We start from the raw sequence: 19,935 nt of genomic DNA on the forward strand, positions 1-19,935 counted from the left end.
TTCTCTTGAGTCAAACTGCACTTACTTCCTCAGTCATTTTGGTTTCACGGCTGTTCAGAGAAGATTTGGAATTACACAGATGTACCGTTTCAAATGGGAATTTTAAACATTACCCTCATTGTCCCTGGATAAATGAGCAACCTGATAACAGCTGAAACTTTCCCCATATTAAGCTCCTGCTAAAACTTTACATTAATGCACATCCAAAAGGAAGGCCTTCCAAAGAACCAAGTTGATCGGTGCAAAATTGGGATTACAGGACAAACATTTTCAGTCTTAGCTACAGCTCTGGCAAATTCTCATAGGAATTAAAAAGCTGCATTAAACTTGGTCTCTCACCATATGAAAACAATCTTGACCTAAGAAGAATCCTTCCTAAACTGACAGTGTTTTGGCAGTGGGAACAGATCCACTCCTTGCCTGTATGTACACACAGAGCACAATGAGAAATCCTAGCAGGGAGTGAGTCCAGCACACAGAACACTGCAGGAATCAATTCTCTTCAGCTTTCAATGTCCTTATTCTTACACTGCTTCTTCTCAACGAGCTGCTGGCAGGGTCACATGGTCAGCTCTTTTATAGGTATGCATAATCCTTAACTCCCTCTGCCCCTTCCAGAGAATGACTCTCTCCAAGCTGAAATCTTAGTAAGCCAGGAAGGTACAATAAAAGCAAGAATTATTTATGTCCTTTCAGGGTTTGGTAGGGGTTTTTTTTCTTAACTGTGAGAAGGCAATAAAATTGTCTGTGATTCCAGTGTTTTAAATCAATTCCTTTCAAATACAAATTACCAAATATAAGATAAAAATCCATATAATTCTTTCTCTGTGCTACACAGGATGCTACAAACTTTTTCTTTCCTTGAAAAGCCTGGGTACATTCAAAAGAGAAGTTGGCAGGCCTGAGGGTTCCAAGACTCAGTCCATTCCTATTCCGTTACAAACCCACCTCACCAACTCTGATCATTCTTCCTGTCCCATGTACTCTGGGATCTTCTCAACAACTGCTAGTTCACCTTCCCACTACCATCCCATTTTCCACCTTATTTTAGAGACAGGTGCTTTTACATAGGTTATTTGTTTGCCCTCATGGTAACAACTGAGAGCATCACACTGTCCAGAGTGCTTCAACACCTCTCCGAGTCAGATTACTTATGCAACATTATCCTCATTTTACACATCGGGAAAAATCTGAATGGCATTTGAAAAGCATTTAGAGCTCTTAATTTTCAGACTTCTAATTAACGGAATTGGGAGCCTAAATAACTTAATTTGTTTTGACATTGTTGCTCTAGGTTAAATGCCCAAAGAAGTGTGAGAAATCAGAATGTGATTAAGCAGAGCACTGAACCAGGATGTCCCATGCTAAGAAAACACAGAATAAAACATTCCAGTTACCAGTATGAATCCAGACATACTTTATTCAAAGGACAAGATTCATGGACAGGACTTAACTCATCGTCCAGTTTCATTTTTTGGTTCAGGTTCTGAATAATTATACATCCATATCATTTAGAAATACTAACACAGGAGTTAACATTTCTGTAATGATCAGGTGTACCTGCAGACTCTGCTCTCATGCTTGTATATTCAGTAGTTTCTTCACAGATTCCTTGTACTGAGACATGTTACTTTCTGTTTCACCTTCATTTTTAAGCGCAGTGACCGAGTTTCTGTAATTCTTAACCACTTCAGATGTGAGCAGCTCCTCCTTAGTGACACTACTGCCATTCTCTGAGGCTTTCATCTGAAGCAGTGTGTCCAAGGCATTTTTCTGAGAGCGACTATTCTCCCAGATATACTCTTCCATGTCTTCCTCAGACTTCTCGCTCTCCCACTTCTCAGTTTTCTGAAAGAAAATACACAGCCTTAAAAACTACCCAAGACTGAAACAAAGCAACAATAACTTGAAGAAATTTCTCTCTCATAGCAATTCCCTTGAAAAACTGCATTCATTGTGGAAGTATTTCCTCCTCTAGAGTCCAAGGCTAGTAACTCAAGCCTGTATGAGCAGGATGAGCTCCTTTCTCCCACTCATCAGCTTCTTTATGTATCTGGCAGATACAACTGGGTGAGTCAGAGTGGGAGGAAAAGCTTATGGACTACACATAATGAATAACTAAAAGCCTTGTAAAAGTAGTAATTTTAAAGAACCCTAAACCCTGCAGTTCAAGAATCAGTCACTCAGCTATTATGTCCCTAGCACAGAATTCTGGTCTGCCTACACTGGCTGGCAGAGGAAAGTGAGACAGTCCCTAACGAGTGACCCATGACGTGACTCATGAGGAAAAGCACCACCAACAAATCCATTTTTTCTTCCTGCAAAACAAACTGCTTGAAAGAATCTCTATCCACAAGGTCCTAATCTTTACCTAATCAGTGCTGCAAAATTAGACAGGATCACAAGCTGGGCACTGACAGAAGGCACCATCCCAGTGCCTGTAAATAAACTTGTTCTGTATAAATTCTGTTTCTCAACACTTCTTTAGCAGGCCTTGAAAGACTCTTAAAAGAATATTTCAAATGTTGTAACCTGCTGGTTTTGTATATTTTTTTAAATTGTACTTTGATATATACAGATGCTTCAGTGATATATTTGGATTTTTTATATTGCAGGCTGTATGTTTGAGTATTTATAATTATTTAGTACTTATGTAACCAATATGTCATATCTTTATATTACCTCAACTATGTAACAATCACAATTGCAAGTATTTTGGGTTTAGTTTTGCTATTCATGTTTTTCTTACAATTGTTATAAAATCATGTCTAAATAAAACTTGCATTTCTCTGCAAATATATTCAAGGAAACCTTAAAGTGAAGCATTTATATCATACAGATTTTTCCTTTTTTAAAACCACTTGCTAAAAAGGGCTCTTCAGTAATTTTTAGCTATGCTATGCAGAACCAAAAAAACCTCTTTCAAGTCATGGGAGGCATGGGTTTTTGTAGTTGTTTGGGGGCTTTGGTTTTTTTTTCATTTCTGGGAGGGAGGTAAGGTGGGGTGTGTGTGTTGGTAGTGCTTTTCATTTGTTTATTTAAAAGTATTCTTCCCACTAAGCATCAAGACTGCTGCAGTCAAACCACAGTATTCAATAACCTTTAATTAAGCCCCAAGATTTTTTTTCCCCTCCAACTCTTGTGTGCTTGGATTCCTCTATCTGAATTTAAAACACCTTCCCAACTGCTGTGTCCTGCACCTGGTAAATGGCATCTCTTGTCTTTTGAATCCCAGTCCAAATGTTTAGTCAGTAGCAGCAATTGACGCTGCTCAAAGGTTCATATGACTGACATTGAACCCTGGACACAATAAGCCACAGGAGTAAAAGTACCTCATTCAATTTCTAGAGGGGGAAAAGAGGAACAAAAGGACATCCTGTAGCCCTGTATTGCTGAAACATTAATGGAAAAGTGGGTACAGTGAAATGTTCCTTGTATGTTTGACAAACCCTGCAATCCAGGGTGGAGATTTACAGTTTTAACTAACAACATCATCTTGCTTTTCACATCCCTTGTTTATCTGCAGAATGGCTATCCAATACATTTTTTCCCCCAAACTCCAGCAGAATTTTCAAGCCACAGCCTCTCTCACAGGGATAGGGTTTCTCAGGAGTAAGGGAATATGGGTATCACTCCTGGTCACTCCCTGGACCAAACTCATGTCTGAAGTTCAAACAAAAGATCCCTGTGAAGCTTTTAAACACCTCTAAGTCATAGCAGAGACAACAAGGACTAATGACAGTATTACATTTATCTCTTCAGGAAAATCCTTCTCTGCACACAGTAACTCACAGGATTTTGGAGATGCATGCCAATAAACAGATTAAGATTTCCCTATCTCTTGTGAGCAATACAAAGCAAGATTTTAAAGCAACTGTTGAGTATTTCTTTCTTGGAATCCTTCCCAGCAGAATGATGTTGTCAACATGGATTTTAAAATAAAATCTGACTGCGTGGTGGGAGGTGAGGGTGAAGGCAGGAAGGGATTTGACAGTAGAGGGAGATTTCCAAATCCATGAGTTTTTGCAAACTAACTGTATCCAGTGAAACTTAAATACCTTTTCAACACAATTTGAGAAAAGTGGCTGTAGAATTACAGACACAATTGGAAACATCCCCTAGGTAGACAAGCACCCATGAAATCTGAACAGAGGAAATGTTGCACGTGTTGCAGTCTCTGTTTCAAGTGTTATGAATAAAACTAATTAAGACAAGTAAATAAAAATCAAAAATTAGGTCTTTATCACTCAAATTTTGTCAGTTGAATTATTTTCGTCCCCTGCAAATTTAAAATGGTAGTGAACACTGAAGTCTTAAAAGTGAGAATAAAACCGTGAGAAGTGGAATACAAGTGTGATACTGTGCAACATTTTCCTAGAATCCCCACTTTGTGAACCAGGTTTTAAAAATAAGAATTCACTAAAAATGGTTTTCCTCATTCTATCATGCATAAGACAGAATATCAGTACTATCCAGTTTGGCTGAAGATGCACTCAGCTGATAATTTCAACCTTTTCCTCTTACAAAACTTACAATAAGAATCAAAAAAACCCAACCCAAACTACCAGAAAACAATTTTTCATATAAAGTAAAAGATCTAAACCTATGACTGAAGAGGCACAGAAAGGCTGTTTTTTTCACTTCCTAATGCAAATATAAAGAATTATTTTTTCATGCCACAAATATAGTAAGGATTTGTTTCTAAGCAGACCTTTTATGTTACAGTTTAAGCCAGTATTTTGGGAGGTTTACAAGCCTTTACAGTGCTTAATCTGAATTCTGAAAGAGTATGAATGTAAAATAGCACTTTGGAGAGTGAAGTTGTTTTTTACATGTAGGCCATTAACAAAAAGCTTCACTTTATATGGTATCTTAAAGTACAGAAGAAAGAAAAGAATTTGGGATCTCTTAAGCTGGCATTTCATCATCAATGTGCTCGGGGGTTTTTCAGCCAGTTTAACTTGCACAGTTTTGCTGCTGCAGTGATACAGAGGCTTAAAATTGACAGCTCCCTGATGTTCCTTTTGGGAAAAACATTTTAACTAAAATTTCCCTAGTGACACACAGAAATCTTGAGGGCAATTAAAAACATGACTCATGTTGGTTAATTTTCTTGTCAATGGTTTGAACAGTTAAACATTAAATGCTGTTTAGCAAAGATCAGGTATTTTAAAAGGATTATTTTTGAGGGGAAGGAAAGTTCCTTAAATTCCAAGTCAAATTTCAAACTCTGTATAGCCTGAAATAAATACAACTGTATCTTTGTATTGCACTGAAATAAAAGATAACTCTGTGTGGTACAATAATCATAGATTTTCAGATAATAAATGACAGCTATGCTAACATTTTCCAAATTACTGGGAACCTTCAATCCTAAGAGGAGTTGCCAAAACAATTATGTGCTTATCTCTCTGGATATAATACACTTTTGATCTGTACTATTTAATTAACAACTTAGAAATATCAACAGAAGTTTGTAGAAAGGCAAAACCTATTTTTATCATATGAGATTGGATACGAAAATTGTAATTACTTGGTGATGTGGAGTAAGTTAAAATCCATTCTTCTCAATAAGGAGGACTGTATTTTCTAGGACACAGCAACGGCACAGGACAGGTAGGACCTCTAGAGGGTCAAGGGAAAATCAAGAGAAACTATGAGGACTAAACACTCCAGTGAGGCACAAATGTGCAACACAGAAGGAGAACAAGCAGAGAAACAAAAACAGAACTCTGTCCCAAAAAGTAATGCTGCTTAAGAGATGCTCTCATGATTAATGATGCTCTCATAATTAACGATACTCTCAAGTTTAATCTCTGGCTCTGTAACTAACTCGATGAATTTGCCATCAGCTTCTTTGAAAACTAAGGACAACGTTTAATTTCTCTAGGCTGGAGTGGCTGCATGCCTTTTCTGGAAGACCCAGGCTTCTGAAAGGGTCATTTGTAAGGTATTTATCTACCTCTGTTTGCCTGCTGAAGGCTGATCAGGTAAGATTTTGATCTCATCAAGAGAGATCAATGATATTAAAAGTACAAGTCTTTGATGATTTTCTGTTTGGTTTTTTAATGTCTATACCCCACGAGACTTTGTTTCACTCAAACACAGAGACTGAAAATTGAACCCCTGCAAAAACTGTATTTATGCATCAAAAAGGAGCCTTGTTTGTCCAGCAACAAGAAATATGGAGCTTAAACACAAGGTATTGCAAAAAGCTTATTACAGTCAGAAACATTACAAAGACAATTCCTAATTCAACATTTTGCTGGAATGCTCATCCTTTTTGGTTTCAAGAGGTAAAAAAAAGTGTAACCTTCTTCTACTAGAATACACATTTCCTGTCAGGAAACCTCCTTCCTTTGATTTTAAATGTTTGAATTCAGAGAAAATTTATCAGATTTAACATCTACTGTAAAGCCACTTTAGCTTTACCTTTCCTGGCTCTCATTACTGATGAGGACTCTCAGTTGTCAGATTCTGGTGAGCACACAATGGAATCCATGGTTCAAAACAGAGGATATATTCCAACATTTAGAGACCAGCCTCACTTCAGCCTCAGTTTGCATTACTTAAACCACATATACTGACACACTGAGAGAGAAGCCTGTTCTAGCTTGGGAGGGCACAATTACACCACCCTTCATTGTTCTGAGATCCCAAAATCAGGAGATTTACCCTGAGCATCTTCAGTTATACTAAAAGTTGGCCAGGGAGTTTCAGCAAGACTTGAGTGCTACCTCCCACTGCAACTCTACAATCCCCATGTCATAACCTCCTGAGTGCTCCTATCATGAATTTTGGAATTCTAAGTAGCCAGAGACCTGCTTAGGTTTCAACAGTGGACTACTATCCTTTCACATATTTTAGGCTGAATTACAAGGTAAACTCGCACTGTGAAACTGCAAAATTCTGCTGTTACCACGTGTTACAAAATTATGTTTATTTGGAATGGCTTAAAATGACTGTATTGAAAAAAAAGAAGATGAAGCCTAAAGAAAAGCTGTATGATGGATTTGAGTGTTATCACCAGTGGTCATGCAAAAATACCCATTCAGCATGCAGACACAGACTCTGCATCCCACCAGTGCCTTGCCACTGAAAGCTCTAAAAAGAAATGCAAAAGTAGTTCCCCTCAAATTCAGTCAAGCTGTACAGCTATGGGGTTGATGGATAAATTTTAGTTAAGCCTCCAGTGTCACACTGTCTGTTCATTTTTCATTTTTCCCTTCCCTCCCCTTTCTGTTTCAACTTCCTTGCTCCTTCAGCACTATCAGCATCTACAAGGCAGGCACTGAGGTGCACCCAGAAAACCCTTTGGCTATTATTATCCATATTAAAAAGCCACTTCCCACCTACTGCTATATTCTTTCTTCCTTACTGTTATTTTTTAAGTCTTGAATCTTTCATCAGACTTCCATAACTACACTACCAGAATAAGTGAGAGAATTCCAAAATGTGGGTTGCATTACTCTGCTGTTAATATATTAGATTAGACTTCTTACTGTAAGAAGTAGTGGAGAATAGAAAATCCAGGCCAACTTTTTAGTAATCTTTCAAGATCTCAGCTTTGCAAGGCAGAATCGAGATCCTTCACTCTCCCTCATCTTGTGTATGTTGAAACACCATGTGGAATTGGAGCAATAAAAATATAACTGCTCTCAACATTTTTCCTTACTGGAAAATTGACTTCCTGCTGCTGGACTTCTGAGTGATAAACTATTAATCCAAGCTGTGAAGGAATCAGTCCATGATCCTTTCAACCACTCGAGGGCAGCAAACTCATGCTGTAAAAAACCACTTGTACCATAAAAATACATCCCGGTTTTCAGGGTTGTTACAGCACTCAAGCAGTACCATCATTTAAAGGCAGCAAAATTACAACTGGTTAAGCTGCTGTTTAATCATCTGTCTCATATATCTCACTCTTTCACTGATTAATTCAATCCAGGCACAATCCTGGGGGATAATTTGAAAGGAATCATAGAAAAAGTCCACAGAAGATAAATTTAATTCTTACTAATTAGGGCAAGTCAGCTATCTAATTAATACATTCTGAAAGCTAACAAAACACAAATATTTGATTAATAACCTGACAACTAGTAAACAAAAAGCAAAAGATCTCCAAGTATTTTAGAATGACAAAATAAATTAACATTCTTAGATTTTAAAGATTTTTAAAACTGTTTTAAAATAACTGAACTCATGGGTCTAATATTGCATTTGTAACTGTAATAAAACAATGATGCATAGCTGGCAACTAAAACATAATTACACTTGAAATTACATTTCCTGATGTATATCTGCATATAACTTTTCCTCCTATAGATGCTTGCCAATCGACAAAATCCAGTAATCCAGATATTAATGTAGATCATAGGAGTTCTGCCACATTTAACGAGATCACGGGCAAAGTTTTCAGGCTCGAGGGCAAAAGTTACATGCATCCAGCTTTCCTTCACTCAGCAAGAATGGAACACTGCCCTCATGTTTTGATTCAACTCCATCAGCCACATGCATTAACAGTGTGGCACTGCTCTGCTGAGAAAGCCATCAAATCCTACAATTAGTTCTGCAAACAGGACTGACGTTACTGCCTAAATGGAAGGTCAGGCCTGTCCATCCCCCTCCAACATTAAAGTTCATGTAAATGAAAATAAACCACACATTGTTTGCTCATGGCTTACAAAACAGATCCAAACTATCTTTCAGCAATTTATTAAAAGGCATTATCCCTGATAAGGGGGGAAAAAACCATGCCACAAAACAAACCATGTCACACAAAATAAAAAACCATGTCTCAGGAAACCATTAATTTTTCATGGGAATCAAAGACAATTACAAGTGATTGACGAACTCATCAAATATTAACGTGGAGGATGAAAGGTAATAAAAGTGCAAGAGACTTGTGCATATTCAATACACACTGAACACTCCCATATCAATATTGCATAGCCCTGTCTGCCAGCACTAATTAAAGCTGGAGCCCAGCACAGCCGTGGTGTTTGTCTGAGATTAATAAAGTGAGCACTGTCTAGCTCTCTTGTCATTGCTTAATACTGGAAACTACTCTGCCATTAATTTAACATTTGTAATGCAATGTGATGCTGTTGGGGAGAAAAACATCCATGTGTATATGAAATCTATAGTAAATGTTATCTTTCACTACCGATTTAATTTGATGCACTCCACAATTACAGAATTATCCTTCAAGGCAACTGCCACCGAAAGGGAAATACAGCTCATCCTCCTTAGTGTGTTCTTAACATCAGCACTGCAGTGAGCAAAATCAAGAACAATTCATAAAAATGCTAAGTATGGACATTCCACAGAACTGCTCTAGAACAACTGAAAACAGTAAGTAATGAGTTTTAGCAGTGGATAAGGTAAAACTTTGGTCAGAGTCACACACGGAGATGATGAAGGCTTTCACTGTCTCAAACAATGTGATAGTGACATAGGACATATAAACAAAGTTCAGTCATCCAAACATTACTATGGATTGCCAACAACAATTTCAGTTCAGACTGCTCACTTGTTTTCTGTAAAAAAAGCCTGGAAGATTGTTGAAGGGAACCAACACAATTAACCACGAAAATACAGGACACAAGTGTGAAGAATTCCCTGTGAAAGGAACATCTGTGGTCAGAAGGTGGGAAGGCTGTCCCTTTTCTGAGCAAGAGGGAGCTCAGAAAAGCAGTCATCTTGAGGTAAGCTACGTGGGAGAGCATTCAAGAAGCAGAACACTTCCAAATGACAACCATGGCTTACTGCAGCCCAGGAAGAGCCCAAGAAAAGGCACATTCTAATTAACAGACAGGAGTTTGGAATCAGAGAGAATGCTGTCTTGGTTGAATTTGAAGAGAAGTGAGTTGGAAGCAAACAGAATTATAAGGTAATTTACTTTAAATCATGACAGAGAGCACACTAAGAGAGCCCATGCACAACTGCTTACCCAGGATTCGTGGTACAGAACTGTGAGCAGGTGCATGCCATAATCATAGTTCTGTCTTCTTAGGGGACACCTGGAAATGCAGAAACATTGTTTGGAACAAAAAGTTAAAACCTACCATCAAATTTTCTACTGTGTCATCTTAGGAAATGCGTGGTTAATTCCTGAATTTCTGAATTACACACAACCAAGAATAGTATCATGGAAGCAAGAGTAATAAGAACACAGGAAAATGGGCAGCTGCAAGTCAGCAGGAAAATATACAATATCCAAGAATTTACAAACCCTCTGGAAACACTATAAACTTCTTTGCCCCCTGTGCCAAAGTGGAATCCAACACACATTAAGTCGAAACTCTTTTAAAACCTGTTTTTAACAGTTAATAACAGGAGTAGTGTTAATTAAGTCCTATTTTCACCTTAAAATATTATAATCCACCAAGACAGTAACTGCTATTACTAGAAGACACCCAGCCTCTTTTCTGCTGTGGCCATTGCTACAATACTTGTGTTTCCTTCTGGCAGCTCACCTGTCTGTTGTAATTGTGAGCACATCTGTCTCCCGACAGTACCGCTCTCCCACAAGCTTAATGAGCTTCTTCTTTGCGTGGTCATCCAAATTCAGGTTAGAAAGTTTAACCTTCAAGAAAAGGAGAAAACAACTTTAATTCCTTGGAAAATCCAAACTCTGAAGTACTTGAGACAGGCACATCTTCTAAGAAGAATTAGGAGAGCTATTTGGGATGCATTTGCAGAATTTCTTCTGATTGGAAGTCTTAACACAAGGCAAGAGTAACGTGAGTATTCAAACAATATAAACCTGCATAATAAAGATTCCCACAATGCCTTACAAGCCCCAAGGCCAGTCAATATGAATGGGCAGATTGGTCAGGAACACACAGATGTACTCATTTGTCAGTGATTCTGAATTCCCTCCATTTCCCTCATTGCCTTACAGCAGATCACACTTGCATGTTTGAAAAGGAAAGCCAAGCATTTAGGGGTTTGAAAGAAAAGCTGTTTACTAAAACTACTACTTACTCTTAAGGTCACCACTCTTGCTTTGGGATTCCGAATAGAAGTCCCTGAAGACACATAATCTACTGTTTCAATTTCAATGGGAAAATGCTGTTCACATTTCTCATCACTGTCCAGAGCACTTGGCCATTCAGTGCAGAAATCTGTACAATAAAGAGAAAACACTCCCAGTAATACCTGTCTGCTATATTTGGCTGGGTTTTTTTCTTTCAAATGTATTGCAACACATGTTTTTAAAAGTACTAGTCCCAGAAACCATACTCATTTAGGTAAGAGCAGTGTTTCTGCTAGACTTGCTCCAGTATTGCCATGCCTCTCTTTGTACTGGCTTCCCTACAACAGGATACAGTACTCCAGATGCAGTCTTACAACTGCCAAACGGGATCATAGAATGGTTTGGGTTGGAAGTGACACCTCTACTGTGGGGATTTTTTAGTAAATCCAGCTGCTCAAAGCCCTGTTCAACCAAAGCTTGAACACTTCCAGGATGGGGCATACACAGCTTCTTTGGGCAAGCTCTTCCAGTGCCTCATCACCCTCACCACAAAAAATGCTTCCTTTACCTGATCTCCTCATTAGGTTCCCCTTACTGGCTTGCTGGGTGGAAAGATGCTCCTGGTCTCCAGTAGATCCTGTATCTCCCCAGAAGACCCTGCTCTCACAGAGGGTCTCATATTAATAGCTTTTTGGTCATTAAATGCAGCCCATAATGGCTACTGATTGAAGCCTTGTTCAGTCACAGAGTTCTCTGAGAACTGAGTCACATTCATCACTCACACTCTGTATGACACTAAACTATCAACTCATCAGTTCAAGCAAGGCCTCGTGGAAAAGTAACATTTCAGTCTTACTGTTGTGCTGAAAACCTCCTGAGGCTTATCTACTACCAGCTGCATGACTCCTGGCAGTGGCAGGAAAGCAGGCAGGACCAGCCAAAGCCAGCTGAATTACCAGCTTCACAAGTGTACCATGTCTCACCTCCATCACACACAGTTATATTTTGCACTGTCTGAAAACTTCAGGAGATGGTTTAAAAAGAAAAAAACAACCAACAAACCCCCAAAAACCTCACCCCCCCCTCACCTTTGAGAGCTGCACAGTGTTTCTTAATTGCAGGAGGAGTAAGATGCAAAAAATTGGGAATCTGAAACAGACACATTAAGAGTTACCAAGATAACAGCTTTTTGTCTGATCATAAGTAAATGGGTATTACTGAAACCTGATTACCCTTCTAACTTTTGATAAAGCAGTACAACATGCTTAAGGAAATATTCAAGTAAGCAGACTCTTCTCAAGTCTTATTTAGGGAAAGACTTAACTCTGTGATAAAAGCCACAGGCACGATCATCCTAAAAAGTCTCCCAACATGGTTCATTTGTTAATTAACTTTATATTTGTTACCACTTAGAAATTCAAGAGGACTGACTTAACAATAGAAAGCAGTCTCCAAGACAAATATTCCAATCAAAGCAGTGCAGCCTAAGTGAACAGTGACTCTTAAAAGCCACCCCCCAGCCATGGCACATGTCTTACCTTGATAAGTTCTAGGTTGCCTTCTTTGGGGGGAGGCACTCCTCCCTTCACTGGGTAACCCATTCGGATTGGGAGAGGCACAGAGGCAGGTTTGAAGGCAGCTGCTGTTGGGTACACACTGCTCCAGTCCTGATCAACAGCCATCCTCTCTGTCCTGGGAGGTGCAGACTAATCAGGGGAAAAGGGGACAAGTGGGATGGGAGATACACGGGATGTAAGGCAGGATCAACGCACCAAACAGTGATTTCAGGAATCAATTCCCACAGCTGGATATTTCAAGACACCTTTACAGCAAAAGTTAGTGTTGATTTGTAGAGGAATTTTTAGCAGAGAGACTCTCCCATCTTAGTTACCACGCCTTTCCAAATCTTCCACTGTATTTGATGGCAGAGATGCTTAGGAAGAAGAACTTGCCATCTTCCTGCTTTGGGATAAATCAGGAGGGGGAGTCAAACCAGTACAGAATTGCAAACTCCATCTCCTAAAGGGCCTGAATGTGTGGTGGGGGACAAGACAATGAGCTTTAAAATTCTGGAATTCTGTAGGTGTGGAACAGTTCGTAACTCATAATGCTGAAATTTCTGCCATAGAAAATCCAGAGCTGGGACAAGGTATTAGTTCACTGCAGAAATAGCTTATATCCTTCAATAGCTGACCATCACTTCAATCAAATGCTCTTAGAAAAAGAAAAGCTTTATGCAAGAAAGCAACTACCACAAATCCTGTAAACTCAGGCTGAAAACAACATTGACATGTCTGGTTTACTGGAAAGGCAACTTTAAGTTACTTTTCAGACCTGTACTCCACGGTGTCAATGCAAGTTACCCATCAGCTTAGTGTTACATTTTTGATAACAAAGACTGAAAAGGTTACAGAAAGCAGGTGCTGGCCTGGAACAGTCCCAGTGCATTGTGTCACCTGGACCTGACTGCAAAGGGGCTCCTGGGAAAACTGCTGCAACACACAGCTTAGAAAACTTTCCCAAACACCTGAGCTAACAGTAAATCATTTCAGTACTTACTGATCTTACAAACTGTGGTGTCCTGCCTCTTCTCCTTACTGAAGCTGAAAGAAGGAAAAAGAAAAGAGAAAAACAAAAACATTTAAAAAATAAATTAGTGTAGAGTTTTGGGAAGAAAGAATGTACCATAATTCTGTATGGTTTGTCTTTGTGACAATATCCAGTAATAACCCCCAATCTTTACATGGAAGAAGCTGAAGATCAGACACTCAAGACTGCAGATTACTAATTATTTTTGTAAAACATAAGAAAGCACATGGAGGACAAGAGTGAAGTACACATTTGCCTTCACCCCTGTGGTCTCTTTCCCACACAGCTATTCAGTCACAAATCACTCTCCACCAGCAGCACAAGATGGATAAACTTAAAAGAGTTCCTACTTGCAAAAGTCGAGTGCCATGCCTCCATCCTTTCCTTGTGACAGCACAGCTTCACACCCTCTTCTGTGCCACAACAGCTCAACTAACCCCTGCATGAACACTGGATTGTTTCTCTTCTTGAGCAGGGGATGGGCAACACGTGGATCTGGCTTACTGTGCAGTCCCACAGAAGATGGAACAGGAAGTGAAAGAGTTTAATCCCTTTCAGGCCTGGGCTTTTCCAGGCTCTACTTTGTAGCCCACTGATTTCACCGGGCACTGTGGTGAGGGACCCCTAGGGATGCGTGAAGTCAGCAACCACCACAGGATTTGCAAACTAAACACCCATCTTTGCATGCTTGTCTTCATTTCCTCCTCCAACTCTAAAACACTTCCAAACCCCACTGTCCAAAAAACACCACCAGAATAAAATGGCCTCAGACACATGAAGGTGAACCTGATGACATTTATTTTCAAGTGTCTGATTTGAGTTCAGAGGTTTCATCGATTGTGCATATTTAGCAAAAACCAGTGACTGAGATTTAGGAGGGGATGTTTGGGGGGTTTTTTTGTCTCATTCATAGATCTTACAACCCTACCCCATAAAACCTTCTGGATTTCACAGGTTATTTCTCTTCCTTATCTGAGGACTTTATGGACCCTTTTCTCTTCATCCTCTTCTTGCTATTAAAATCTTAAACCGAACGGTACATCCAGGGCTCTCCAACAAATAATATACAGCATTCCCTTATCCCTCGACCTACGTTTTTTGTGGTGCTTTCACACGCAGCCACACCCCACAACAACCTTACTATTTCTGTTACAAACATCCGTAATTTCAGCCCAGGACACCTTTAACTACGGCAGTGTCACCGGCCATCACTCAAAGGCGCTTCCCGCGACCTGGCGGTGCTCCGGGAAAAGCCGACCCACAGTTCCCATTCGCAGAGGCCAGGCACGACACGAAAGGTTTCGCAGGAATACACACAGCGATGAGATTCCCTCGGGGAATCACCTAACACAGGCAGCGCTCCGCTGCAGCCCTGCCTGCCGTCCGTCCCGCCATGCCGGCGGTGCAGCCCGACCGCCCCGGGCACCCCGCGCTCACCTTCCCGAGGCTGCGGCCCTTCCCTGCCGCTCACCGCCGCCGCCGACGAAAGAGCGGAGCGTCCCCCGCGAGGCGCGGCCAGGGTCCCGCCGGCGGCCCGGCACAGCCCGGCCCGGGACAGCAGAGCCCCGCAGCTCAGCCCGGCCCGGCAGCACCGCCCGGCCCGCGCCGCCATCCCGGCCCCGCCGCGCTCCTCCCGCGGCCCCGCCCGGCGCGACGGCGGCCGGCTCGGGCCCGGCCCCGCACAGGCGAAGGCGGCAGCGCCGCCCTCACGGACCCCGCAGGGCCCCCCCTGCCCCAGGCAGGAGCCGCGGGCTCCGCCATCCCGGGCTCTGCCCGTGAGCCCGGCTGTGGAGCGCTGAACTGGGAATATCCCGGGTCGGAAGCGCGTCCTGGCCCTGCACAGACACCCCAACCACCCCACCATGTCCGTGGGAGCGTTGTCCAAACGCTCGTGGAGCTCTGGCAGCCTTGGGGCCATGACTGTTCCTTGGGGAGCCTGTTCAGTGCTCGACCACTCTTTTGAGGGAAGAACCTTTTCCTGATACCGAACTTAAACTTCCCCTGACACAATTTCAGGGCATTCCCAAGTCCTGTCCCTGGTCACAGAGAGCAGAGATCGGAGCTGCCCCTCTGCTTCCCCTCATGAGGAAGTAGCAGATGGCCATGAGCACCCTCCTTAGACTCCTCCAAGTCAAGTTTTTTTCCCCTCACAGGTGAAAATAAAACTTCTCCCCTCAGTCTCTTCCAATTTCTTTTTGGGGGATTTATTTTTTTCCCCCAGAACTGAAGGGGAGGAGGACTGGTGAAAACAGCCATAAAATACAGATCAGAACAGGAGATCGAGACAGCGACTTAAGGAGAAAAGTTTAAGTCAGTGCAGCTGTAAATCGAAACAGGATCTCACCAGTATAATTTACTAGGATAAGACACAGTCCTGCAAAAACAGTGTATTTCTTAAAACTAGTAATCAAAACCTTCTGCTAAAAGTTTGATGGCATTAATCTCTCTTTCATGCTGTTCAACCAGAGCCTTCTATCTCTCACATTCACCTCTTCCCACAGGATTCTTCAACCTCCCTTTTTGTTGCAGAACAAATCAAATCGTGCTGGGCTACATCTGAGACACACTAGAAACCTGAATGGCAATGGACAGTGACTTTTCTAGCAAATACACTGCGGAAGGGCTTCAAGATTTTGACTCGAAAGAGCTTCAAAATTAAAAGTAATCTAAATAGCTGCCTGGAAAGTCCTGTGTTAAAGACATGGGTACTGATCAGAGCTTGGGCTTTAGAACTCACTTAGAATGAAGTGAAATACCAACAGGAACACTGAGAGTTTCCTCTGGAGCACAGCATGCAACCTCCTTTTCAAGGGAAAGCTCCTTTCAGCTCTCCTCATGTTTTAGCCACAAAATAAATCTTGATAGGGAAACAAAACTGTAGGTAGCACAGGTGGTCCCAGTAAACTGCCCAGATTTCCAAGTCTGGTCGAAAAAGATATGTACAATTTTTTCCATGTTGCATTTATTTTGTGTAAAATATACCAGTATATCATGCCGAAGGACAGGAAATGTAAAAGGAGAAAAAAAAAATCTAAGAAAAACATGTAAACAGAAAAGACTATGTGATTTGTTTATATATAGAAAATCAAAACACTGACAAATATCATGTGGAATTGGAGCAAGGATAATTGAATGACTCTGAATGTTTTTCCTTACTGGAAAATTGACTTCCTGCTCCATTTGCTTCTCTTTCCTGCTTTCACACAGGACTTTTCAGTGATAAACTAGAAACTGAATTTTCCTCAGCACAGCCAACCCAGAGTCCAACATCTTGTGTTGATGACCACATTCCAAAGGAGACTTTTAAATTTGGTAATATTTTACAAGGCTCAGAAAACAACAAGTTAACATACATTCACCACCTGCTGGTTTTAATGGGAGGAGATCCATGGCTGTGTGAGCTGATCAGCTCTTTGCCCTGCCTGTGACAGCGTGGCCAGCACTGACCTGCAAATATCAATGTTAGTGCATCCATGACCGCAGGAGTTTCAAGGCTCTTTTACAGCAAAAATCAATGCTGATTTGTAGAGGAATTTTTAGCAGATGGCCTTTCCCATTTGGCTACCAGGTCTTTCCCAGTCTTCCGCTGCATTTGATTTCAGAAATGCTTAGAAAGAACTTGCCGTCTTCCTGCCTTGGGATAAATCAGCAGGAGCAGGAGGGGGAATAAAACCAGTATGGAATTGAAAACTTGCCTTCCTAAAGGGCTTGAGTGTGGGGTGGCAGGCAAGACAATGAGTTTTGAAGTTCTGAAATTCTGAAAGAGCGAACCAGTTCATAACACCCGGGTTACTGAGCATTGGAGGGGAACAGGGTTTGGCTGCTAGTATGCTTATCAAGGATTATGTTATTATGGTGGAAAAAGTCTCTTCCCAAAGGTGACTGTCCTTCCCAGAGGTGGGCAAGGCCAGTCGTGTCTGATATCGTTATCAATGACCATGGCCGAGGGTGCCGAGTGCCCCTTCGGGCAGCGAGCAGGTGACACTGATTTGTGCAGATGTTGGTCCCCTGGAGGGTAGGAAGGCTCTGCAGAGGGACCTGGACAGGCTGCATGGGTTCAGCAAGGCCCAGTGCTGGGTCCTGCACTTGGGCTACAGCTATTCTCAGCTTGCAGAGCTCTGTTACAAAATCAGGGGCAGAGGTTCTCAGTTGACTGTTGGTGTCAGTTGCTTCTGGCAGTCCTTCAGTTGTCCCTTGGGTCACCCATAGACCTGCAGAACCTTTAAGCTGGTCCTGCTGTGAAGGGTCAGCCTTGCTGCTGCCTGGGTGGAAGGCCCCTGACCAAGGTAAGGATATTCCCCATCTCCCTGGATTCTCTCCAGAGCACACAGATCCTCAGCAGCTGACTGCAGCCACATGTATTGACAGTTCTGACATGACAAGCTGAGGCTCCACTGCTGGAACTCAAAAGGCTCCCCCATCCCTCCTCCAACCTCTTATCTCATCTATCTGAGGACACTGACCTCCTCCCTCAGTATTTTCCTTCTGCGTCAAAACTCAAGGTCAAGTCAAGGGTGCAGGGACCCTCTTGGTCTGCTTTTCTGACACTTCCATGAACACCAGGAAGTACAGGTCATTTCTGGGATCACTGGGGCGTGTTCTGCTCACTCAGTGTGCAGCTCACCAGCACTGGTGAACTGGCACCTCAGTCTCCAGCTGGGAAAGGGACACTCATCTTTCTGTAGATAGAAATGGCTGTCTGAAATACTCAGGCCATTCCTAAAAATCTTCATGAAACTTAATGTTGTCTGCTGTGCCAGGCAGTGTCATCATATATTTCTGACCCTCTGAAATCTACTACTCTTAGGAGTATGGAGATTCCTGGGAGTTATCTTTTATTGGTTACTTTGGGCTTTTTGCACAGAGCTGTTCAACAAAACTTTTTCTCTCCTCTCTGTCTGCAGCCTGAGCAAAAGACGTGGCCGAGTTTGCTCACAGCATGGATAACAGCAGTGGTCCTGTTCTTCTCCCTACGTTGCTGCTCCTGCTGCAGAACATGAGCAGCCCCAAAACCTCCACCTTTCATGCTGGCTATGAGATGGCAGAACCCCCAGCTCCAGGCGCCGGCTCCAGCAGGAACCACTCTCTGGTAGAGTACGGGCTGAGGCCGGGGGAAATCGCAGCTGCCAGCGTGGTTTGGGGAGCGCTGTGGCTGATTTCTGTCTTGGGAAACTTCCTCGTTTGCTTAGTGATCCACAGGAGCAGGAGGACACAGTCCACCACCAACTATTTTGTGGTGTCCATGGCCTGTGCAGACCTTGTGAGCAGCGTGGGGAGCGCGCCCTTCCTGCTGCTGCAGCTGAGCTCCGGGCGGTGGATGCTGGGCAGCGGGGTGTGCCGGCTGGTGAGGTACATCCAGTACCTCACGCCCGGGGTCCAGATCTACGTGCTCCTCACCATCAGCGTAGATCAATGCTACACCCTAGTCCACCCCCTGAGCTTCAAAGTGCCCAGGGAGAAAGTGAAGAGAATGACTCTGGTCTCTTGGCTCTGTGGTGCTCTGTTTGCATCACCAGCCTGTTTTCTCTATGGCTCCAACAGTGACCACCACTGCAACTTCTTCCTCCCCGATTCTTGGCAAGGAGCCGCCTCTGGTGTCGTCCATCTCTCGGTGCTGTTGCTTTTGATCCCATCACTCCTCATTATCCTCAGCTACCAGAAACTCTTCACCTGCATTTGGAGATGTGGCACCGAAGACACGGCTGGCAGGAGGACAATGAGTCTTGTCTCGAGAAGAAAAGTGAAAACTGTCAAGATATTCTTCATCTTTGTCTCAGATTTCCTCCTGTCCTGGCTCCCTTTCTTCACAGTACAGTTGTGGCACCCACAGGAAACAGACTACAGAAAGAGCTCCTTGCTTTTCCTGGCTGTCACCTGGATCTCTTTCAGTTCCTCAGCCTCTAAGCCAGTCCTTCTCTACATCTATAATGCAAACTTCAGAACAGGGATGCAAGAAATTTGTTGCTTGTGGAAATACCACAGAAGCAATATCTACACCATTACCACCAGTTCCAGGACAACCAAAAATAATCACAGTGGGATCACAGATATCCCGGCACCAACCCAACCTCACCAAAGACTCCACCTGTGATGGTTTTAACAGAGAAGTCAAGGAGCATGAGCTTGCCAGGCCTGGTGAGTCCAATCCCACAAATACGTTTGCCAAGAGGGTTTCATTACTTTGAAAAGCTATGGGGGTCCTATATTCCCCCAGAAGAAGGAGGATCTTTCACTCTTTGGAAGCAATAAATAGCTACATATTTTAGAGCAGCTCCTAAGGTACAAAAAAATAAATGTTCCATATTATTTAATGGCTTAGGTTTGATGCATTTGTTCTATTTCATTTCAGTTCTCATGTTCTGCTT

General features: G+C 42.3%; 2 protein-coding genes across 2 annotated transcripts; one reads left to right on the plus strand and one right to left on the minus strand.

Annotated features, from left to right (window-relative positions):
- Positions 1-1,393: 1,393 nt before the first annotated feature.
- On the minus strand, positions 1,394-15,210 carry MRPS35 (mitochondrial ribosomal protein S35). The gene is made up of 8 exons (XM_069003420.1): positions 15,008-15,210; positions 13,541-13,584; positions 12,520-12,687; positions 12,070-12,130; positions 10,990-11,129; positions 10,479-10,588; positions 9,953-10,022; positions 1,394-1,848 (listed from the first exon to the last, which is right to left on the minus strand). The coding sequence occupies exons 1-8, from the start codon at positions 15,180-15,182 to the stop codon at positions 1,576-1,578; spliced, it is 1,041 nt and encodes a 346-aa protein (XP_068859521.1). The 5' UTR covers positions 15,183-15,210; the 3' UTR covers positions 1,394-1,575.
- A 3,299-nt stretch (positions 15,211-18,509) lies between these two features.
- On the plus strand, positions 18,510-19,661 carry LOC138104768 (probable G-protein coupled receptor 19). The gene has a single exon (XM_069003975.1). It carries the CDS (start codon positions 18,510-18,512, stop codon positions 19,659-19,661), a length of 1,152 nt encoding a protein of 383 aa, XP_068860076.1.
- Positions 19,662-19,935: the final 274 nt, after the last annotated feature.

This window comes from Aphelocoma coerulescens, chromosome 1A, assembly GCF_041296385.1.
Source record: "Aphelocoma coerulescens isolate FSJ_1873_10779 chromosome 1A, UR_Acoe_1.0, whole genome shotgun sequence".
NCBI classification, from domain to species: Eukaryota; Metazoa; Chordata; class Aves; order Passeriformes; family Corvidae; genus Aphelocoma; species Aphelocoma coerulescens.

Bases quoted from the DNA above. Each gene is read 5' to 3' on its own strand.
- MRPS35 (XM_069003420.1), bottom strand. From the start codon at position 15,182: ATGGCGGCGCGGGCCGGGCGGTGCTGCCGGGCCGGGCTGAGCTGCGGG. The intron at 13,585-15,007 runs GTGAGCGCGGGG...TCCTTCTTTCAG, and splicing joins AGGGCCGCAGCCTCGGGAAG to CTTCAGTAAGGAGAAGAGGC. The intron at 10,589-10,989 runs GTAAGTAGTAGT...CTTTTCTTGAAG, and splicing joins CAAGAGTGGTGACCTTAAGA to GTTAAACTTTCTAACCTGAA.
- LOC138104768 (XM_069003975.1), top strand. From the start codon at position 18,510: ATGGATAACAGCAGTGGTCCTGTTCTTCTCCCTACGTTGCTGCTCCTG.